The sequence below is a fragment of the Setaria viridis genome, chromosome 6 (genome assembly GCF_005286985.2).
Source record: "Setaria viridis chromosome 6, Setaria_viridis_v4.0, whole genome shotgun sequence".
NCBI classification, from domain to species: domain Eukaryota; kingdom Viridiplantae; phylum Streptophyta; class Magnoliopsida; order Poales; family Poaceae; genus Setaria; species Setaria viridis.
The window spans coordinates 3,949,564-3,972,452 of record NC_048268.2 but is presented as its reverse complement, the minus strand read 5'-3'; the positions used below and the strand labels follow the sequence as shown (position 1 = coordinate 3,972,452).

At 42.2% G+C, this 22,889-nt stretch overlaps 2 protein-coding genes and 1 long non-coding RNA gene across 3 annotated transcripts; 2 read left to right on the top strand and 1 right to left on the bottom strand.

The window, feature by feature from the left end:
- The first annotated feature begins 292 nt into the window (after positions 1-292).
- LOC117859654 (protein CHLORORESPIRATORY REDUCTION 6, chloroplastic) lies at positions 293-3,664 on the top strand. The gene is made up of 4 exons (XM_034742816.2): positions 293-633; positions 2,591-2,725; positions 2,823-3,031; positions 3,162-3,664. The coding sequence occupies exons 1-4, from the start codon at positions 396-398 to the stop codon at positions 3,366-3,368; spliced, it is 789 nt and encodes a 262-aa protein (XP_034598707.1). The 5' UTR covers positions 293-395; the 3' UTR covers positions 3,369-3,664.
- Positions 3,665-4,461: 797 nt separating this feature from the next.
- Positions 4,462-5,667, bottom strand: LOC117861627 (uncharacterized). Its single transcript, XR_004641840.2, has 2 exons — positions 5,114-5,667; positions 4,462-4,941 (listed from the first exon to the last, which is right to left on the bottom strand). It is a non-coding gene; the product is annotated as an uncharacterized lncRNA (long non-coding RNA).
- Positions 5,668-15,938: 10,271 nt separating this feature from the next.
- LOC117860389 (beta-sesquiphellandrene synthase) lies at positions 15,939-20,167 on the top strand. The gene is made up of 7 exons (XM_034743663.2): positions 15,939-16,181; positions 16,270-16,522; positions 16,978-17,341; positions 17,446-17,664; positions 18,093-18,228; positions 19,181-19,432; positions 19,666-20,167. Exons 1-7 carry the CDS (start codon positions 16,056-16,058, stop codon positions 19,948-19,950), a joined length of 1,635 nt encoding a protein of 544 aa, XP_034599554.1. The 5' UTR covers positions 15,939-16,055; the 3' UTR covers positions 19,951-20,167.
- Positions 20,168-22,889: the final 2,722 nt, after the last annotated feature.

The window sequence follows — 22,889 nt, the reverse complement described above, 5'->3', positions numbered from 1 at the left end:
AAAACATTATTTTTCTCCATCTATTGAACAAAAACTCATTTTTTTTCCGCGCAGCAGACAACGATGATATTTTATTTTTGTAATTATTACTCTAATTTCAGAAATACTTTAATGAATAACATATGTAATAATATTAAAATAGAAAAGGTTCCATAAGGAAAGAAATGGACATGCATCCTATTCCACCCAGTTTTTCGTTTTGGGCCAAATACCTCCAAGGCCCATATGGCCTCACAAAACAGGTCGCTTCTTTGCTAAGCAAAGCAGAAAACAAAAAGAGATAACCGGATAGAACAGGCGTGAACCGCGCGACCCCGCAGTTCCCGACCGTTGCGTCGCGCCGCCGCAGGCCGCAGCACATCCTCCGCTCGCCGGCGGCCGCCCGTTCGCCCGCCATGGCCACCGCCAACGCTCACCACCTGCTCGTATTGCCTCACCGCCTTGCTCCGATGCGGCACAACAGCAGCTGCTCGCCGTTGCTCCACCCGGCCTCCCGCTGCTCCGTCACGGGGAGGCCGCCCGTCCAGCTCCAAGCGACGCCGGCGAGGGCACAGAGGGCGGCCAAGTTCGCCGCGCGCGTTGCGTTCAACCCCTCCGGCAACTTCGACCTCTCCCTCTCCATGGAACAAGACGGTGATTTTTTCCCCCTTTCCCCCTCTAATAAATCCACGGCAACCCCTTCAATAATAAATAAATAAATAAATAAATAAATCCACGGCAAAGTGATCCTATGTGATGTGAAATGTACTAAACAAAGTGATGTGCAATTATGTAAAAAAATCATCTAATCAATCATATGAAATGAACTGATTACCGAATTAGATGATGGTTCTCGTGGTCGATTTCGATGCGTCTGAAATGAACTGAATACTGAAAAGGCTTATCAGTAGCAGATATATTCAGATTTCTCTGTTTAGTTATTTAGATTAGATCATGATTTAGGGACCACCGGGACAAGTCATACGACACTGTACTTGGATTGTTTATGCCATTTTAAGTCATATTCAAACGTGCCTGACAGCCATTCGGCCCAGAGGCTATGCACTGCCCAAGCCCAAGCAATAATAGTGGATATTGTTCTCTGAGTTTACCACTGGTTGGTTTAAAATTTAAGCTATCAAGTTACTCCAAGCAACAAACCAGTGATGTTATGAGCGACAATTAGTATAGGCACTGCCCAAACAAGAATAGTCCGATGTTCATGCGCGTTCTTGCAGCAAGTGGTTGCATGCTCACTTGCTCAGGAACTGGGAGCTTCTTTGCCTGTTCGGTGCCTGGAGGTGTTGAAGGCTTCAAGCAGCATGGATCGGTGCTGGAGCTATTGAGCACAAGCCTGTGGAACGCCAGCTGCTGAGTGCTTGTGGCTCCTAATGAAGGACCTGACGCTGGTGAAGACTGAAGAAACATCACAGGAGATAGGGATGGTGCTTGGGAGCTGGGGTGCAGGCAAGCCTGACATGATCTGAAGATGGAGCACCAACCTGATAAGCTCGAGTGCGCACTGAGAGCGCTGAGCGTCTTGTTGATTCTTACGTGGTTTAATCCTAGTTGTTTTCTGTTCTTGTAACTTAACATCCTGAACTGAACTTTGGAAAATGGACATAGTGCGCTGCAGCGAGGCATGGATGCTGGCTTAAGCTGTAAACGTTGGAACTTGGAACGTTTAAGCCATGCATTGTTTTTTTTGTCCTGATGCAATGCAAATGTGATAGGTTAGGGGTAGCACCAATTAAAGAAAAGATTATCTAACACCGGCTGAGATGGTTTGGACATGTCCAACGAAAGTCTCCGGAGGCACCCGTGCGTAGTGGAACCTAAAACGTGACAGTAATGTGAAAAGGGGCAGAGGAAGACCAAAATTGACATGGGAAGAGGCAATAAAAGGAGATTTGAAGGGATGGAATATACCCAAAGATTTAGCGCTGTATAGGAATGTTTGGAAATAGCTATTCATGTGCCCGAACCTTGATTTGTGGCTCTTGTTGGGTTTCAACTCTAGCCTACCCCAACTTGCTGACTTAAAGACCAAGCAACTTGGGATTCCATATATCTCGCTGACTTAAAGACCAAGGAACCAAAAAATAAAACGGCAAAAGGAAGCTGTGTCCCCGCAAGGCAAGGGGTCGGATTTCGGTGTTTCATTCACGCAGGTGCCACCCGCCCCGCCGAGGCAAGGCGTGGCGAGCGAGCGCGCGCATGTGGAGCTCTCCTTCTCTCCCCCACACACATGGCTTGAAGGAGTGGAGACAACTTCCATATTTAAGTTGGTTATCCTTCTCCTCCACTAGCAATGTGGGACTAAAGACTTGCACCACTCCACCTCTTGCTCACATGGGCCTTTGAGATTTATTTGGAATTCTGAAATTACTATGGGCTAGGCCTATTATTTCAACACTTGCTTGGGACTGCAAGGCTATGTTGTTGTTGTTGTTGATGCAATGCAAATGGACGGGGGCTGTCAGCTGTGTCCCTTGGAATAAAAAAAGGATCAAATTTCATTTGATTTTGCCCAGTCTTCACTTCCTGGCACCATAGTAGTTCCGTGACATTTCTGCTTGTTAGCAATCATTTTTTTTTGTTTTTGCTGCAGATACCCCACAAGTCCAACCTCCGCCTCCGCCTACAGAAGGCCGCTTTGAAATCGTCATCAACAAGGACATCATCCGAGCACTCGACCTATCGCCTGTTCAAGAGGCACTTGGTGACTTGAGTTCCTTAACGGCAGGTTCACAATCATACCTAGACTTGAACAACATGCCACTAACTTCAGTTGCTACTCATCAATTTCATGCTCTGACGATAAGTTCATGTGCTCCATTTAGCTGATGCAAGAAACCTGTTGGATCGAACTGTTGGCTTCACCATAAACTACGAGAGGGAGGATGAGTACGATACGCGGGAGCTGTCAGAGTTCCCTGACATACGGCTATGGTTTGTGAGGCTTGATGCTGCTTACCCTTGGTTCCCAGTTGTGCTTGACTGGAGAGCTGGTGAGCTCGCCAGATATGCTGCGATGCTTGTCCCTCACCAGGTAATCAATCTGAGAGAAATTGGCTTCTGAACTGTCGGAATTCAACACATGCAATCTTTCTGGTCTCCCAGCACTTTATTCATTTTCTCAGAAGTTTTACAATGTACAAATCTATGTGATTGAACTGCAGATGAGCATGCGGCTGGGCGTCGTCTTCAACCCGGAGGCACTGGAGCTGTTTGTGATGAAGAAAGTGTTTGCTGTGGACGCGTGGCTTAAGCAGCAGAACCATCCCAAGCCGAGGTTGAAGACGGCAGACATGGGCAGGATGCTCGGCTACGGTATAGGAGATGAGTTGTTCGACTTGATCGAGAAGTACCCCGTTCATCGTTCGTAATTCAAAAGAATTCACAACACTGAAAAGAATAGGGACCCGACGGTTATAAAAAGAATAAGGTCCAACACAGAATATACAGGAAGATCAAGGTGCAAGATTGTACAGAGATCAACATTTGTACGTTTGGTTCGAGGAGCCTTTTGATCCTGTCGTGTTGCTCATAGTGTTTTTGCTTTTTTACACTTATTCTCAGTAGTAGCAGGAGGTACCTGCAAACGAGGGCCGGTGCCCGTGCTCTTGCGACCACGAGGCTCTCCAAACTTGTCTCTTGTTTAGAAGCATCCAGTTCAGAAGCCTCTGCTAAAATTGTTTATTGTAGCAATAGAAAAAATTATTCACTATAGATAAGTTATCTTTTTGAGGCAATTACAAATAATTCTTTTACTAAACAAACTCATGATAAGTGCCAATAAATTAATGAAGATTATTGATGAATCATGTAGAATTTATACTACAAATTTTACAAACCACAGTTTGTTAGTAGTAGTCCATGCATGCCATGGCATCTCGTAGTCAAAGCCATCTGGCATTCTGGCTAGGGCACTCACATGGAAGCAGGAATGGCGCAGCGTTTCCCGCAGTGATGTCCGTCGAGCTCAAGAACCTGACAAACAAAGCCTGCTGCTGCTTAGCATTGGTCTCCGTGGAGACTGGAGAGAGATGCGTACATGAGCTTGATTTTTTTTCCGGTCCTATTAAAAAAACCTTTGGTTGTTTGAAACTTTGAATGGACGATCACCACCCAAAACGAGGATATGAGAATCATGTGGTGTAGATAGTCATTTTGTAAAAATATACTTCCTCGTTAAATCCATCTGGAATTTTGTCTTTGGCTGTGTATTTATTTGATATTTATAAATCAATATATATTTTCTATAAACTCGATCAAAATTAGAAAAAAATAGACTTGAGGCAAAGAACCTATAATTTGAAATAGATGGAGTATTATATTATTGCCTGGATTTCCTCCAATGTTGTTACCTACCTTAACTTCTGCGCTAACCCTGAAACTATCTGTCATACAGCATGCTATACACCAGTTATGAAGTTGAACAAATCAATTTCTTCTGAAAGTACAAGCCTGATCAGTGAATTAAGTTGAAACTCAACAGCTCAGTTCATTTCTCCGTTCTTTTACATGCATTGCATCGATGAACTCTCGACCTACTACAACATGCATGGACTGATGGAAAATGCAGGTAGCATGTTCATCGTATAGAAACCTGAAACCCACTCAACTCACTAGCCACTAGCACTAGCTGTGCTCAATGCTAACATGGGCCGCATCGTATGGTGCGGTGGTGGTTGGGTGAATGACCGCTGGGCCTAGTGTAGTCTTGGTGGATTAACCTGACCGCCATCTCCTCACGGTGAGCCCTCATCTTCTTCACTTCCCCGTCCTCCTCTGCAGCAGCACCAGCCGTGATCATCAGGTGGCGCTCTGTTGCGCGACTCACCGTGTCCGCCGACCGGCCGCCGGCGGAAGACGACGGCTGCGGCGGTCGTTGCCACTTGAGGTCAGATGGCATCTCCTCCTTGCCCAGTGCTGAGAGCAGCTGCATGTCCAGTCGTCCTATAGATCGAAGATGGAGTAGATTAACAATCAGTGTGTACTCACAGTTTACCACTTTACCATGATATATAAAAAGAGAGTCACAAATGAGAATAAAAGTGCACAGAAATGGGTGCATAAAAAGAAGAGGAAATGGGTACAAAGATACTGGATAATCCTGAACTATCATTACCATGAGCTCTAGCAAGGAGGATGATGATGATGAGATAGCCAAACAACATGGAACACCTCATTTCAAGTGCTAACAAGAAGCAGGTAAAAGCCCCAAACAAGGGAGTTGCCTGAAGCTGGCTCTCAAAGTCTCACCCAAGAGCCCAAGAGCTTACTTTTAGATGCATATACAGGAATGAAAGTGGGATCTATCTCCCATGGCCATGATGCATGCGTATTTATAGAATACTTGTGAGTGTATAATCTGAAGGGGATTGTGTCTTCTAGCTAGTTGTGGGCTGCTGAAAGTTTCTGGTCACATACTGTATTCTTCTCTCTGAAGTTGGGTTACAAAGAATGAGATCTTGATGTGATTCTCAAGATGAGGTGCATGTCGCCCTTTAAGGGAGGATGTTCCCCTGAAATGTGGCGCTTGTTTTGCTCATGCTCAGAGTCACCTTGTGCGTGTCCTCACCGAGGCTCCGAGCCATGGGTAATTAAACCGCGAGCTTAAGGAAAAATGGAGAATTCATTTTTTCCTTAATTAGAAACTGTCCCTCCTACTTGCAAACTACTCCGTGTCCGTAGTACGTGATGGAAGTTGCTTGCGTGAACCTGACATATACTCCCTCCGAGAGTTATACAGTTCGTTTTAGCTTTTCTAACTAGACAACAGCATAGAAAAAATTATGTACCTAGAAAAGCTAAAACAAAATATAATTTGGAAACGGAGGTAGTAGTAGGTGATAGAATAACTTGCTAGTTATGCTAATTTTTTTGCTACCTGGAAATCACGACGATGGCAGCGGGTGAGGACCTCTCGTTCTCCGTCTCTAACTCTAACGATCAACGCAACAATTGAGTCTTCGCAACCTGTTGACACTTCGCCGGTGACCCTCCTCCCTCCCGGAGGCTCTGTTTTTCTTCTTCTTCTTCCTCTTCTTTTTTTTTTGAGAGGAGCTCTGTTTTTTTTTCTTACTTGGTTTCTAACGCCATTCTTGGGCCTCGCCAGCGTAGATGGGCCGCCGAGACTGTTTTGATGCAGGCCTACTAATAAGCATAATAATTGCGTTCTTTCTTCTACATTTTATTTTGGAATCCTTAATACACCACTCCTCTGCAACTAGCCATTCATAAACCGAGATAAAACTCAGATTTGCACAAGACAATTTAGAACTTACTTGAGATTTGAGAACTCATCAACAAGTCATTTATGCTAGTCAACACTTTTTTTTGGGTTCAAATTTTGTAAGAAATGAGCCAACACTTGTGAAGAGGGCACGGAACCTTCCACATAAATGAAGCTTTCTCGCTCTAAGGTGCACTATCGAAGTTTACGATGCATGACTTTCATATGGTTCATAAGCTAGGATGGCGACAGAGTCGTGGTTACGTACTGGCTTTTACACCAGCTCCCTATTGAGAGGGAATCGTTTACGCTAGTTTTGTTATTTCCAGTTTTCCACACGCCCGTGGACAACGCTGCTTGAAAGTGACTGTTGATGAATCCTGAACCAAACGTAGTTGGCAATTATGCTAGCTAGCTTCACCAAGCCCTTGTTTACTTCACCTCCAACTCCCAACTTTGGAACTATGCAAAAAGAAGATTCCCCATCACATCAAACTTACGGTACATGCATGGAGTACTAAATGTAGACGAAATTAAAAACTAATTGCATAATTTTGTTGTACTCTGCGAGACGAATCTTTTGAGCCTAATTAGTCAATGTTTGGACAATAATTCATAAATACAAACGAAACGCTACAGTGTGCTACAATGTTGTAACAGTAATTTAGCACCTCCAAACTTTGGCAACTAAACAAGGCCCAAAGAAAACCGAAGATATGCAGGTGCTGAAGACTTGCAGTTGGAAAGCAAGCCAATTGAATTCACACCGTCTCAGAGGCAATTTTCAGGATTGGACGCAATGCAATTTCTGCTGTTCCATCTCACAAAAACACTGGAGCCGCCTTCTTTGCTGGAGTTGCAGCGGGCTTTTTATTTGGAGGCACCTTCTTTTGCTGCAGTGGCCATTATCGAGTAGCTGTGGTGGTTTGGGAAGAAATGCCATCTCATAACAAGAAAGAAACACAACTGCACAATATATCTGTTATCACATTCAGATCATACTACATGTGAAGATGAATCAAAAGCGAGCAGTGGTTGAAAGTTCAAGCAATAATAAAAAAGAAAGATCATATGCGATGTGATTGTTCAAGTTCGGATGTTTTTCTTAATTAAAAAAATATGCGAGCAGCCTGCTGTCGTCGTGCCGTGTTGCCTGTGCCCACGTGATACACGCTTGCACCTGGCGATCGGCGACGCTCGGCAATCAGCGGGTGTGTGGTCACTGGTCAGTGACCTGGCAAACATGACCGAGAGGTCACTCGATTCAATTGCCAAACCGATGGAACCAGCTAGGGCCACATAGTCAAGGGGCAATTTGGTCCTTTCGCCGGCCTGTTTAATGTTAAAGAAAAAGAAATTGAATAAAGGGGGAAATGACAAGGAAGTCAAGATGTTCGCTAGACGAATGGCAATTTTGCGAAGACCATCTTGGCGGTGGCAAAATTTACAAAGCCACACAAAATTCCGTAAGAACACACACAAAATTCCATAAGAAGCTTTCTCGAAGGTTTACTGTCGAAGTTCATGTACGACGACTTGCATGTGGTTCATAAGCTTCGATGGTGACGGAGTCGTGGTCACTTGTCACGTACTGGATTTATAGAAATGGCCTCTATTTCTGAGACTCAGTACCGATTGCATTTTAGCCCGATACTAATGTGAGTATTAGTACCGAGCCTAACGAATAGTCTCCTAGGACTCCCCGTAGAGCCTCCACCTGGTATTAAAGGGTAGACATTAGTACCTAAGGCACATTAGTACTAGGTGGGAAATCCACCCGGTACTAAAGCCAACGCCTCCTCTCCCTCCCTCCGCCTCCCTCACACCTTATCCTCTCTCCTGCACGCCTCCCTCGGTACTTATCCTCTCTCCCGCACGCCTCCTCACCCTCCCTCCGCCTCCCTCACCCTCCCTCAGCTCTCCTTCCCCCTCCACCGGCCCCCTCCCTCCCTCCCTCCCCGACCTCCCCTCTCCTCCCCCCTCCGCTCGCCCCTCACCTCGTGCCTGAGGCGAGGAGCGGCGGCGGCGGCGGCCATTGGGGCGTGGCGGTGATGGCAGGCGGCGGGAGCAGGACGGGGGGTGCGGGCGGGGATTTTTTTTTAAATTTTTAATACCCTTAGTACCGGTTATCTCAACCGGTACTAAAGGGACCCCCTTTAGTATCGAACTACCAGTATCGTTTGTAAAACCGGTACTAAAGGGGGTTCCCAACCGGTACTAATGACGTTTTCCCTAGTAGTGTCATGCACACCGGTTCCTGTTGAGGCAGGATCATTTACGCTATTTTTGTCATATTCCATGATTCCCTTGGACCGTGGTACTCGAAAGAAAGTGACCAATGATGGAACATCGTTTTGACGAAAATCTCAAACCAGGATATGGTTCAAAGGCTCAACCGGGCACGTATACTCTTGTGTGTTTCCCACCTCAAGCTCTTCTTTCGTTTGATTTCGCAGATCAGGTTGCTGCCAGATGCCATCAAAACCAAAACTAGTGGTCCATTGTGAAGTTGTGAACAAAACCACTATTGTCGAGTTGTGAGCAGATTGTACGACAATCAGACGTCACACGTACTGTCTTCTGGATACAAGGACATTAGAAACAGTATCTGTCAAATCAACTAATTGTCCTCTCGGTAGATAAGATGTTCAATCGTAAAGTAAACCAACGTCTTTAGTATTTTTTCGATAAGGGAAAATTTTATTAATCAAAGATTGGTACATCGAGCTGATACAAAGATTTTGAAGTACTCCCGACCTCTGCATAACCAGGATACACACAACCTAAAAAAAGCAAACAAAAGACCGACAGACTAATGACATTCAATCCGATAAGTAAACTGCCACCCATGTGTCTGGGTAAAAAATACTCCTTAGCCACCTGGCCCAACAATCGTTGAGATGCTGCTGTAACCAAGTCATGAGTGGCTAGCTTCTAAAAGATAGCCCGAGTACGAAGCTAATGTGTAATTGAGAAAATAACCTGCTGGTGGGTATTGCACCCACCAGCAACCTTGAGCCAGCACAAATGCCATTTGTGCTGGCAGGTGCTTGCCCGCTAGCACAGACCGCTCAATTATATATTAATTCAATCAACTTCATTAATTAAAACTATGGAAGTAATAACTAATAAGTAGGAAAAAATATAATAAAAACCAATTCTGTTACCCTAAATGAAACTCAATTAAACCATGGATGTAATAATTAATAAGAAGAAGGAAAAAAAATCTAACTCAATTATATATTAATTCAATCAACTTCATTAATTAAAACTATGGATTTAGTAACTAATAAGTAGGAAGAAATATAATAAAAACCAATTCTATATTACCCTAAATGAAACTCAATTAAACCATGGGTGTAATAATTAATAAGAAGAAGGAAAAAAATCAAACTCAATTATATATTAATTTAATCAACTTCATTAATTAAAACTATAGATATAATAATGAAACTCAATTACCCTAAATGAAACTCAATTAAACCATGGTTTAAGTGCATCTAATCGCTTGTCGGAACAGCAATTATCCGAAACGCACTTAAAGCAGTATAAGTCCGGTAGTCCGTCAAGGGTTCTGTTCACAGAATTCCTTGAAAACCTCCACGATGTGTTCCATAGCCATATATCAGGATCGCTTCCGCGATGGGATAGCATCAACAAATATTACATTTTTATGTACATAACAGAGGTACGATTTATTACAAACCATAGATTGAAAGAAACTTAACAGTGCAAGTTAAACCATTACTAAGAGTTTAAAATGTAAACCAGTCCGGGGCAAGTAATTAAACGTGTAAGTTTTATTCTAGGGTATCATGAGACTCATGAGATACCCTAGTTCTTCAGAGCTTCCTCCTCGGTAGGTCCCTCCTGGGTTTCTGAAAACAGTAACAAAGGATCCCCTGAGTACGAAGTACTCAGCAAGTCTGACCCGACTAACCAATATAGATAGTTTTTCTTTTACTGAATGATAGCTATTTGGTGTACTGGCTGACTCACATTTTTGCGAAAAGGCTTACTATAAGTGGAACCTTAACTTTATTCTTTTATTTCTGTTTAGTTGTTACCTAACCAGTCTAGATGAATAAAATATTTTTGAGCACTCATTGGAACTAAGTCATACAGCATATTAACTTCAGGAAAAACATTGTACTCAACTGGATTACACTACGATGCTTAACGGTGATCAAAGTGCATTCATAACCGAGAATTGCGGCGATCCAGACCGATTTACATCCTGCAGGAGATACCCGACCACCAGCCATGTACAACTGTACGGGTCGTACATAACAACCTTTCGATTAGCATACCTAAAGATTGGGAATAAGACTACCCGAACCCAGGGACGCACCCCCACATGGGACCCCATGTTTGGCCCGATCTCCATGTGAGTTTCAGGCTACGCCCCTGCCAATCTCCAGCACGTCAAGCACGGGTACGAAATATTTCCGATCAGAGAGTCTACTAACCTACCGGGCTTTACTGGTCCCATACCCAGTAAGCAACCAGGTAAAATCACTTGATCAAAGGTTAAGACAACGAACGGTCCTTAACCACATTAACTTAGCAGACAAAACTACCATCTTTAGCTTCTGTCCGCATTTCCAAAATCTCAGGCCATTTCCTTGATTAACATGTATGATCATCTTAGCCTTAGTGTTGAGTAACCAAAGTTACTCATAGGTATCTAAGCATTGCTAAGCATAGGATAGTTACTAATTAGTTGAACAGGTGGCAAAGATGTCCTTAATAACAAGGTTGGATTGTGCATAAAAGTAAGTTTTCAATCAACTCCTAGACCTAATGCACATATAAAGAAATAACCATTAATTGGACTCATGAATAGTAATTTCCGAAAGTAGATGGGTTTAAATGCACCGGAGCTTGCCTGGGATCAACAAATGTTAGTCCTTCGGAAAACCCCTTTAGTAAAAGAAGCACTTCAACACTTCTCGAACTCTGACAATCTTCAGATGAATTCCACGAATTCCACTTCAGGAGCTTCGACGTCTATGATTTAGTACATGCAGGAGTTAGAGATGCAAACTTTTGAACACATGACTATACAACTTTCCTTCATGATAAAGTTGCAAGCCAACAACTATACAACCTATCTTCATGATAAAGTTGCAAGCCAACACTAAACTACCCATAAAGATTAACCCACAATTTTAATTTCCTTACTAATCTATCTAAGCCTTTCTTTTATTTTAGAAAAGTATTATAATAATTTTCTAATATCAAAACTTAATTCCTATGGATTAATAATAATTTGTGATTATGAAAACATTATTCAAAATTTTATGCATTTAATAAAGGTTAAGCATTTATTTAAATACCTTAGTAAAAAGGCATTAAATAAATACCTAAATTTTATTATATTTCCTAGGGTTTAAGAATTTTTTAATGCATAAAGGAAAATAAAACAATCCTAATAAAATTAGTTTCACAATAAAACAATCCTAATAAAATTGGTTTCACTATTTTTTTTGACATTTCTACAATTTCTGGTGAATTAAATAGTGAAATCACGAATTTAAACTATTATCTCCAAACTGAAAACCTATCATTATCCCCACCCCCCCTGAAAAACTTTCTCACTCACCCACGCCCTACCCACAGACTCGGACACGCGGGCCCGCTAGGTCAAAAACAGAAGGCCGACCTTGACTGCGGCTTTCCCGGCGGGTAACGGCGCTAGCTCGCCGGCGGCGAGGTCTCCGGCGGTGGGGACTGGGCCGCAACGCTCCCTAGGGCCACGCGCACCCCCTGGTGGTGTTTTGGTTCATAAGATGGGCTGCGCAGGGGCTCTCGACGGCGGCGGCGGGCATGATCGGAACATGGCCGGCGTGGGCGGCGGCGGTGAAAGCTCTCCGGTCATGGATTGCCTCTTGAGATTTGGTAGGACCCCACGCAGGCACCCAGAGCTAAGAACTCGGGTGGAGAGGGGTGGCGCAAGGGGGCTCACTGGAGAGGTGGCTATGGCGGCCGGCGGACGGGAAGAACGGCGGGGACGAGGTCACCGGCGCGGACCTGCGGAACTGAGGGGTCGGGAGTGAAGATGGGATGGAGGTGGAGCTATGGACGAGAGAAAACGAAGGGAGAGGCGGCGGAGCTCCGGAATCGACCAGCGGCGGCGGTTCTGCTGTGCCCTGTTCTTGACCGGGAAAAGAAAGGAAAAACGGCGGCAGCGGCAGCTGATTTAAAGGCCAGGGAGGCGGTTGCAAAGGAGCAGGTCGAGCGCAACTCGACACGTGAGGAGCTGCGTGGCATCAGGTGACGCAAGGCAGTGGCGCCGGCAACAGGCAGGCAGGCAGCTGCATGGCAGCATTGCTGTGCCGTCCATCCGTCCCTTGCCTTTTCTTTCTTCTTTCCTTTACAGCCGAAAAGTTTAGATTGAAAAAGCGACCAAAAATTCAATTGAAACTTTCAAACTTCCTTCAAAAAAACTTGTAGAGAATCCCAAGCACTCCATTTTCTATTTTTGCTTCACGTTGAGAGGATCGCTCTAAGACCGTGAATTCGAGCTCCAAAGTTTCTGACAAAAACGATTCAGTTTCGTCAGACCTCTCGGCAGAGCCATTTGCTCCACTTTGGGTTCAATTTTAATTTCCCAAACTCACTTTATCTTGCCCAACTTCCACTGATCTTAGTTCAACATACAACAAAGGTTCCATTTTGCACATAAGAACCCATCTCTTACACACTAGATTTTTCAAAAACTTGCACCAAAGATTGCTAAGCAGCTCTGTTCTTGAGGACAGCATGAAGATCTAACTTTGAGCCTCCAAAGAAATTTGAATTATTTGCTTTCTTTGGCCAGCAACACATCCAAAACACCCTTTATGAAAGTTGGAGGAAATGCAAAGTTCTACCTTTCATAGATTTGCACTTTTGGCTAAATCTCGCTCCTTCCTCGTGAAAAATATCTCTGAACTTTTCTGGACATTGAACTTCAACTTAACTGAATTTTCTCCTTTTGAACCTTGCTGTCAGAAACTTCAACAGCCAATTACGACAAAAATCCAAACTGTTCTTTCAAAAGTCCCTTTATAAAAGTTGTAGGAAATTTTCTAAATTTCAATTCATCTTACTACACCTCCTTCAGATTCCCAACCAATCGAGGGGAATTTCCTTCTGAACCTGACTGCTACTTTTCCCTTTTTAATAGCTAAGCCTTTGACAGGTTATCTTCAGGTCGATTTTCGTGGCTAAAAGTCAATAGAGGCTTGCTCAGAGCCCTTAAACAAAGTTGTAGGAAATATTTGTGACTATCTTTGATACATTTGGAGTTTCTGCTGATTTTGACTCTAAGGGTTCGAAATTTGCTTCCAAAACCTACTGTTACTGTTCATTCCTCCAGTATTGATAGCACTGTTAATTTTTCTGAGCTGAAGGTTCAGATTGTGTTTACTCCATTTTTTTACCTTAAACTCTCAAAACTTCTTTTATAGAAGTTGTAGAGAACCTATTTCTCTACAGTTCTCTTATTCATCTCAAAAGCCAAATCTCTCTTTTTCCCTTCCAAAGTTGGTCCTAAAGCTGGCTGCTAATTCTTGCTTTTTACTTAATTGAAATTGCACTGAATGGCTTCAATCTCGACAGAACAGTACCAAAATCCTCCATTTAACTTTGAATTCCCATTTAACACTTCAAATGCCATTTGTTTCATGCCAAAATTGGAGATCATGCTAAGCTTGACATGAAAGTTCCATTTTGCCCATAAAACTAAAGGCTCATATAGCATTTCTCCAAAATCTCTTGAATCAAAGTTCATTCCATTTAGTACTGTTTTTCAAAGGCATTTATGCCTATATCGAGTTAGTGAACAGTAACATCCTCCATTTCTGATTTTTGGACAATTTAAAGTGCATTTGCCTCTCAAATGGTCTCTTTGAGTTCCAAATGTCCATAAGGTCCAAATTCATGCATTTGTCAACTTTTTCTGAATTTGAAGCTCTTATTTGGCATTTTTGGCTAAAATTTGACCAAAAGTTGACTTTGGCCATAAAAGCTCGTTAACCCCCAAATCTTTGTCATATCCTGTTCTTGACCATTCTTGACTGTTTTTAACACCCCAGGTGCTCTGCCTTTCAATTCTCGGCAGATAGCTTGATAGTAACTTGTTCCCTCTTTGAGTTATAATTCGGGAATTTAAATTCATGTTTCTTGGGCCAAGAACTTCCGGAACGGTTAACCATAGATTAAAGATTCCATTTCTCAAGTTGTCGCCCAACTGTTGGTTGTGGGAGTCCTATGAATTTTTAAATCTTGAATTTGAATCTTTGGTCAAATTTGACCCAAATTCGACTTTGGTCCATAATACCTCCGTTGCATCCAAATTCATCATTAACCTCTAAATTACCTTCTTAGGCTTTTAATAACACTGGGTGTTACACACCTCCTCCAAAGAAATCAAGATAAAACCTTCCCCCTTAGATTTGGTGTTTTTGGAGCTTTTCATGTACTCCTCTCGGGCAAGCTTCAAATGAAAGGGTTAGCTAGGAAAGAAGATGCCCGCGGCCTTATCTGGGTGAAGTTTGTGCTAGCGGGCAACATAAGCCACCGCCAGCATAGTGGCTTCTATGCTGGTGGGTGCTCCCCCGCCGGCCAAGGAAGCTTTGTACTGGCGGGTGCCAATCACGCCCGCCAGCACGCTAATTTCTTTATGCTGGCACAAATCAAATCTGGCGTAGTGTAGCAAGGCAAGCGGCTTCAGCTCTTTACTACCAACCTCTCTAGTATGCCACAGCAAAGATATAATTCAAGGAAAGCATTCAAAATCCTCATGAACTAGTTTAAATTCTTAATCTGAATAGCCTGCTCCATTGGTTCTCTATCTTATTATATCTGTTATGGAGGAAGGCGCACGCTGGTTTCCTCCACACTGTTGTTCAACACATTATGTTTTGCTCCCTTCTCAATCGAGGACTTTTTTTTCAGTCAAACAACAAGTCATTTCTGGCATTTTATTTTGACGTCTTTGTATGTATTTATTCTCTCTAGAAGGTCACTGTGTCCTGAAGTTATGTGACATGCGCATATATTATTTGCACGTAGCCGGTGTAGCCCTGCTCGTGCTAATACATATATAAAATGTGGAGTGCAAGAAGAGGAAAAGTTACTATTGTTATCTTGCGTTGTGTCAAGATCAGAACACATGCTTGATGTTACTTCAGTCGGACGGTCAAATCCATCACACTACATGGCCACCAAAATTAGGCAAGAGTTTTTCCCTCTCCCTCTCCCTCTCTCTCCCTAGATGCTGACAGGTCTGGGCACGTAGTAATTGTATCCGTCCTCCATTGGAGGATCAGTACTGCAAACTTGAAATTGACCATTGATAAAACTTGAGCCAAACATAATTTCCATATTTTTTGCTTTTGTCGAAATCTCTACATGGGGTCAAAACAAAAAGGTGAGGTATGTAGTCACCAAGCCAATATATGCTTAGCCTGAGCAGCAACCTGCTGGTTTTGAGCCTGGAATAATGGACACAGTGCCCATCTTTTTCTTTAATGAATCCTAGCTCACGGCCTTATTTTCAAGATGAAGAACAGATTTGTCTGTTTCGCATTTCTCCGATCTTTCATCCAACGTTTATCATATGCAAATTTAGTAGCACAAGTAGTGGCAAACTTGTAGAGTTCAGCGGTCACTATTTGCTTGCATGCAAACATCATTCGACTAGTATGCTTCGTACATACGACGTATAACATGCTGAGGCTATAAGTACCGGTACAATGCAACAGGGATATCCACAAGAAATCTACTAGCTGAAGACCAAAGATCAGCGAGAGAAAGAAAAAAGTTAAGGCCGATCGACGTTGAGGAGATGGCGCTTACGCCTGCAGTTTGCTCTGTCAATGATGTTCAGGGGCTGCGAAATGATCGTACCTTCTTCCACCCAAGTCTGTGGGGTGATTTTTTCCTGACATACCAGCCGCCAACTGCACCTAAGGTAACACTAATAACGCAGGCATCAGAGCGAAGGTGCATATACATTTCGATCATAGAAACTAACTGTACTACTTGTTTGTCCTGTGCAGCGTGCATACATGACTGAAAGGGCTGAAGTGTTAAAAGAAGAAGTTGGGAAGATGTTGAAGGGTGCAAATGAAATACCAAAAATATTAGATCTAATAATCACACTAGAGCGGCTAGGACTGGATAACCACTATGAGAATGAGATGGAAGAGCAGTTGCGCTTTGTGTACGATTCTGATTACAATGACAGGGATCTGAATTTAGTCTCACTGCGATTTTATCTCCTGCGCAAAAATGGTTATGATGTGCCGTCTGGTAAGGCCTTATTTTTAGTAAGGAAGTGCGGAATAGACAATCATAGAATTTATGATTTACTATTTGAAACAACAAACAAGCACACCGAGATTTATAGTAACAGGCTTTTGATGTCATTAACTAAAACCATCAATGTTTATCATGCTATTTTGATATCCATGCTTCGTCTGAGTCCAATAAGTGTTTGGGGTAGTTATTGTAATAAACTGGTTTTGTTATCAATATGTATATCTCCATGAATATGTATATAGGTTAGTATCAATAATGCAATGATATATAATCAGCCAGCTACTTTTAATACTAAAAATATTCACAACATATAAGTCATGCAAGTTAAAATGAAAATATCATGTTAAATGGTTCCCAGACCGATATAAATTTGCTATGTTATATTTGATTTGGGTACTTTTGGAGATAAAACAACTACATTGTTTTTTTCATGATTATCTCTGCAGATGTCTTCGAAAGTTTCAAAGATAAGGAAGGAAATTTTGTTGCAGATGATACAAAAAGTCTCTTGAGCTTATATAATGCAGCACACCTTAGGACTCATGGGGAGGAAGTACTTGATGAAGCCATTATATTCACTAGAAGCCAACTAGAAGCTGTATTAGATTCTTTGGGATCAACATTAGCAGATGAAGTATCCCTTGCCCTTCAAACACCTCTCTTCCGAAGGATTAGAATATTGGAAACAAGAAACTATATCCCAATGTACGAAAAGGAGGCAGCACGAAACGAAGTCATATTAGAGTTTGCAAAATTGAATTTTAACCTTCTTCAACTTCTTTACTGTGAGGAGTTAAAAACCGTCACACTGTAAGTTAATTCAGATTTACAGATCTTAAGTTATCACCACTAAGTCAATTACACAGTTTCAACTAAAGAAATTCAATTACATGATGTGACTTTGCATTTTACAGGTGGTGGAAGCAGCTTAATGCAGAGGCAAACTGTAGTTTTATTCGAGATAGAATAGTGGAAATGCATTTCTGGATGACAGGAGCATGCTCTGAGGCACAGTATTCTCTTTCACGAGTTATAACAACAAAGATGACAGCTTATATCACCATACTAGATGATATAATGGATACCTACAGTACAACTGAGGAGGCCATGCTGCTTGCCGAAGCAATATACAGGTTCAAGCAGTATTCCTTGCAATCTATTGATTGATACTGTATCTTTATCGTGTAATCCAACCGCACCACAAATCTATCTGTGTATTTTTCATAGGTTGCATATGCAAAAATCCTGCCATGGTGACGGCTGTTTCCACAGGCAGTAGCTTACACATAATGGTTTCAAAGCATGAGGAAGAAGCAGATCAAATTGACCGCAATCTATTAGTTTATTTAAGAGCATAGCCTCCCAATCCAAAAAGATGTCATTATTGTGAGACTATGATATCACCTCTCCAAATAAAACCTTGAAAATAGTATTGAGGGATAAGTCAGTCAAGTATACTGAATATTCAGATACAAATAATGTGAAATTTGATTAGTACTTCGCATGAGATGCACTGCAGCTATTCGAATATTAAATGTTTTTGATGTATTGTAAAATGCAGATGCGAAGAGAACGCAGCAGAACTACTTCCAGAGTACATGAAGAATTTCTACTTTCACTTGTTGAAGACATTTGATTCGTTTGAGAATGAACTAGGACCAAATAAAAGCTTCCGAGTGTTTTATCTCAAAGAATTGGCAAGTGTTGTATTTAATCTCACTTAACTTTGTTAAATAGCAAATGCATGTGCTTTATCATGAAAGTAACTACATATTGTCTTATAGGAGGTACGTCAACCATTTTGCATACAAATAGGGAAAAAGATAATAAGAATATTCTATTTTCATAATGTTTAATCGTTTTGAAATAATGTAATTTGTATAAATTAAAATGAATGATATTCACGCATTGTCCAAATTAAAATGGATACCATGATTATTTTGAACTTTATAATTGCTAAGTCTTAAGCAAGTTGAGTTAGCCTACAGGTAAAATCAAACAAAAGCCATACGATAGAGAATAAGAAGACAAAGTAGTAACAACAGCATCAATAGTAGTAACAGTAACAATAATAGGAAAAGGAGGACCCATAGCCTCATGGTACTGCTGATTTCCACGTACTCAATACAAATATAGTTCTTTGGGTATATTCTATCCTCACAAGTCTCTTTTTACTACCTCTTCCTATGTCACGATTGCTCTACCCCTACCCCTCTTTTTACATTATTGGCACACCTTAGGATGTTGCTATGCAATGATGTCTATATATGGAGGCCTATATCCAAACCATCTTAATAGCTGCGATTGGCACACCCATTTCCTCATCACAAATAAGTCGTTTTGTACACAATCCTTCTTATTATGACCACAAGTCCAACGAAACTTGAACATCTCAGGTACATATATAATTGCTAGACATAAAACCAATTAGTAAACTACCATTAATAACTTTTAATACTAGGCTGAGAACTTTATTAGCAAACATTCCACATGTTGTGCATGAAGAATTTCCGAAATTAGCTTATATGCATAGCAAACTGCATTAACTTAGGATAATCATTATTGTAGGCTGTCTTCAAGAATTCAATATGACTTCACAATTATATGAACATACAATATTGACATAACGTATCCGTATTTTGAATGCAGTTAAAGATCTTGGTCCGAGGAGGCTCTCAAGAGGTAAAATGGCGTGACGAACATTATGTTCCAAAAACAATCAATGAACATTTAGAAATGTCAAGAGCAACCGTTGGAGGTTTCCAAGTGGCATGTTCTTCATTTATTGGGATGGGTGACATCATAACAAAGGAAATTCTCGACTGGCTTTTGACATATCCAGAACTTCTCAAGTGTTTCTCAACGATTGCACGACTGGCCAATGATATTAAATCAACAGAGGTCTTTCTCTCTCTTTATGCATTTAAAGGAACTTTGTGTGTATTTATGCACCATAGTACTGCACTACTTCTACATTATCTTAGTAAAGTTGAACATCACCATCAAGTTAATGTGGTAACCAAACAACAATGATTATAGGTAAAAAATTAGTACCTTAACAGAGAAAAAACACCTAAGTAATGAAAGACAACTATAGTATAAAGTTACTTAATGTATTATCTTTTGTGTTGCAGCGCGAGCAAATTAGGGCCCACCATGCATCTACTGTACAATGTTATATGTTGGAGCATAGTACAACAATGTGTGATGCATGCGAGAAGATAAAAGAGTTAATTGAAGACAAATGGAAGGATATGATGAAACTATCGCTTAGACCAACAGAACAGCCAAAGCTCATCGCCAAGAAAGTTGTTGATTTTGCAAGGACTGCAGACTACATTTACAAGGAAACAGATGCATTCACCTTTTCCCACACAATTAAAGATATGATAGCAATGCTCTATGTGGAACCAGCGTGATTCTAAACACCAAAAAACTAAAGTGGAAACACCCTTTTCCCATCTATTATACTCCAATTAATCCATTCAGTTAGGTTGTATTAAATAAAGTGGCTAGCTACCACAGGCTTGTGTTTACCAAATTATAGAAGTCAAGTATTTAAAGTAGAGTAAGAATGTTGTAATGGTTAAAGTACGAAACATGTTATGAGGTAATCACATGTATTGTGTTACCCTGTCAAGTAACATTACGCACATTTTTATATGTCTCTTTGTTTTCAATCCTTGTTACAATTTTTTACTGAGTGGTGCAAAAAATATGATCCAATGGAAGATGTGCTAAAAAAGATTCTTCTATGAGCACCTAATTTGCTGCATATATCTTGCAAAAAGTACGTGTCCTTTTGAGGGAAATAATAATTATTCTCTATATAACTTGAAAGGGCCTGCTTGACCTTATCCTGTGCGCGGCTCCGTGCTTTGTGTGGCCACTCACATTATCGCATACGCTCGCTAACTAGAACTAGCAATACGACACTTTACCACAACGACGTGGCCTGGCGCGGCACGGGCATGCCAGTGCTCTGCGTGGCACAGTGCGTCTCGCCCTGGCGTGCGTGGTACAGTGCCATGCGTGGCTCTGCGCGGCGTGTCGTGGCGCGGTGCGGCATCCGTTGGCCGTTGGGTGCTCGACGAGCTGCCAGCGGTAAGCTGCGTGGTGCGGCGTCCTGTGCCGCAGGAAGTGGCCTCGGCGAGCCTGCGTGCCTGCGCGTGTAGGTGAGCAGGCCGGTCCGGTGTGCCGCGCAGGTGTCGTCCGCCCGGTCATGGCGGCGAGGCGGCGGGCGGCGCCGTGCCCTGGAAAGGAAAGATTATTGCCGGCACGAAGGCTGCTTGGCCACAGCCAGCGCTTAGGGCGAGGGCAAGAGGCAGGATTGTTCGTTGCACAAATAAACTAAGCAGCAGAATCAATGGCAAGTAAATTAATAAGCAGATTTTCGTTTTATCTTGTCATATGATCCTCTTGTTCCTGTTGCACTGGGAGCCATTTCGTCGAGCACCTCGCGCGCTTCTGCCGTTCTTCAGGTGCCTCGAGAGTCGAGACCCAGCCTCAGCGAGATCTCGGAAGCCCCACCAGGCCACCATGGGAGAGCCATTAGTTCGTGCGCGTCCGCTGCCGTTCGTTCCCAATGTGCGTGCCTCCGCTTCCGCACTCCGCCGTGCATTCTGCTCGCCGCCGCAAGCTGTTGACACACCACCTCACCTCCCATGGCCCATGGGTGGCTTCGCCGGTCACCCTCGTGATGCGGCCACTCTCGTGATGTGGCCGTTCTCTTCTTCTTTCGTTAGGGGCCACGCGGCAAGTTTAGGCAGAATCACTGCTTATTAGATGGGCCACTCAGAGCATTGGGCCATATGCAAGGAGAAAGGCTGGGCTTCCTTTTCGTAATTTCCAAAATGAAATCTTGGCATTGTTTCCGTCCTTGTAGGCGTTATCACAGCTTCTCCTTCCCACCCATTATCAGGTCTTTTGGTGAAACTTTGCCCCAAATCTAGGTAAATGGCGGCGGCAGCTATCATTATGCTCTCAGTGGAGGCGTCACTTTGGAGGAGTTTTGGATGATGGTTCACTTCTTATGTGTACTGCGTTTTTCCAATTCAAACTCTTCAACGGCTATGGGTATCTTACGTATTCACATTGCTCCGTGGAGGTGATTGCATCTGTCTTGGTTTGGTGGTTAGAGCTTCAAACAAATAGATGGAGTGGTTTTCTCTTCTCTTATGTTGGATTTGGCTCATGCTTTAGTTATGCGTTGACCTGAGTTGTGATGAAGTTGGTTTGTTTGGAGTTGACATTACGAAAAGCTGCGAAAGAAGAATCGCTCAATCGGCAATTTGAAGATTTTTAATTTCTCCTTCTCCTTTTAGTTGTTTATTTTTCTATTCTACATCAAAACTTATGTTGTCTTGGTTACATGTTTGTTGCAACATGCCCTTAATTTTGTAGCTGTAGCAACTTTTATAATAACTGTGGTGTGGTCTGATACACACTCCTCGGAAGAAGATATTTGAAGCTAGAAATATATTATTCATTATAAAATAAGAAACTACCCATACAATGGAAGTTTGTGGAAAGTGTACTATCGATGCTTATGTAGTCGGATGGTGACTAGTCGTGGTCATGTACTGCCTTTCACACCGGTTCCTATTGAGGTGGTCACTGCATGCATGCAATACTTGAAGGTGACCTATGGTGAATATTGAACCAAATACAATTGGCAATTTTTCTTTGTCCAAATCTCAACTAGGATATGCTTTGAGCCTCAACTGTGGACATGTCCCTCTCTTATGTTTATGTGTTGTTTATGGTGCTGTGAGATGCCATCAAAGCCAAAACTCACTAGTCCCGAATGATTAGTCCCGGTTGGGAAAACCGAGATATATGAGGTTTCCTAACCGGGACTAATGCTCGTTTCTCTACCAGTGACTAGCGGTCGTGGTTGTCATTGTGAACGGCTTTGGTACAGTCAGAAGATGCAAAATGAGCAATTGTGGACCTCAGCCGAGCATTTAAATTAAAGTGGTTCCTCTGCCATGAATTTTGGGACGAGTTATCTTGTGTTCGACAATCAAAGACATCATATGTGTGCTGCAATACTTTAGAACTTGTTTGAGATTTAGTTTAATGAAATCAATGCAATGTCTCGACTGATAAGGTCTTCGAATAACAAATCAACATCAATGCATCAATGCTGCGTCTAAGATACTCCCTCCATTTCGAACTGTAGGTCTTTTGGCTTTAATAAAATTCATAAATGTTTGTATGCATTTAGATATACGTGCATAGCAAAAACTACGCACCTAGAAAAAAGCTAAAACGACCTACAATTTGGGACGGGGGAGTAGTTAGCACTTGTAGTGTCATAGGAAAGAGTTCAAAATCCTCATGAACTGGTTTAAAT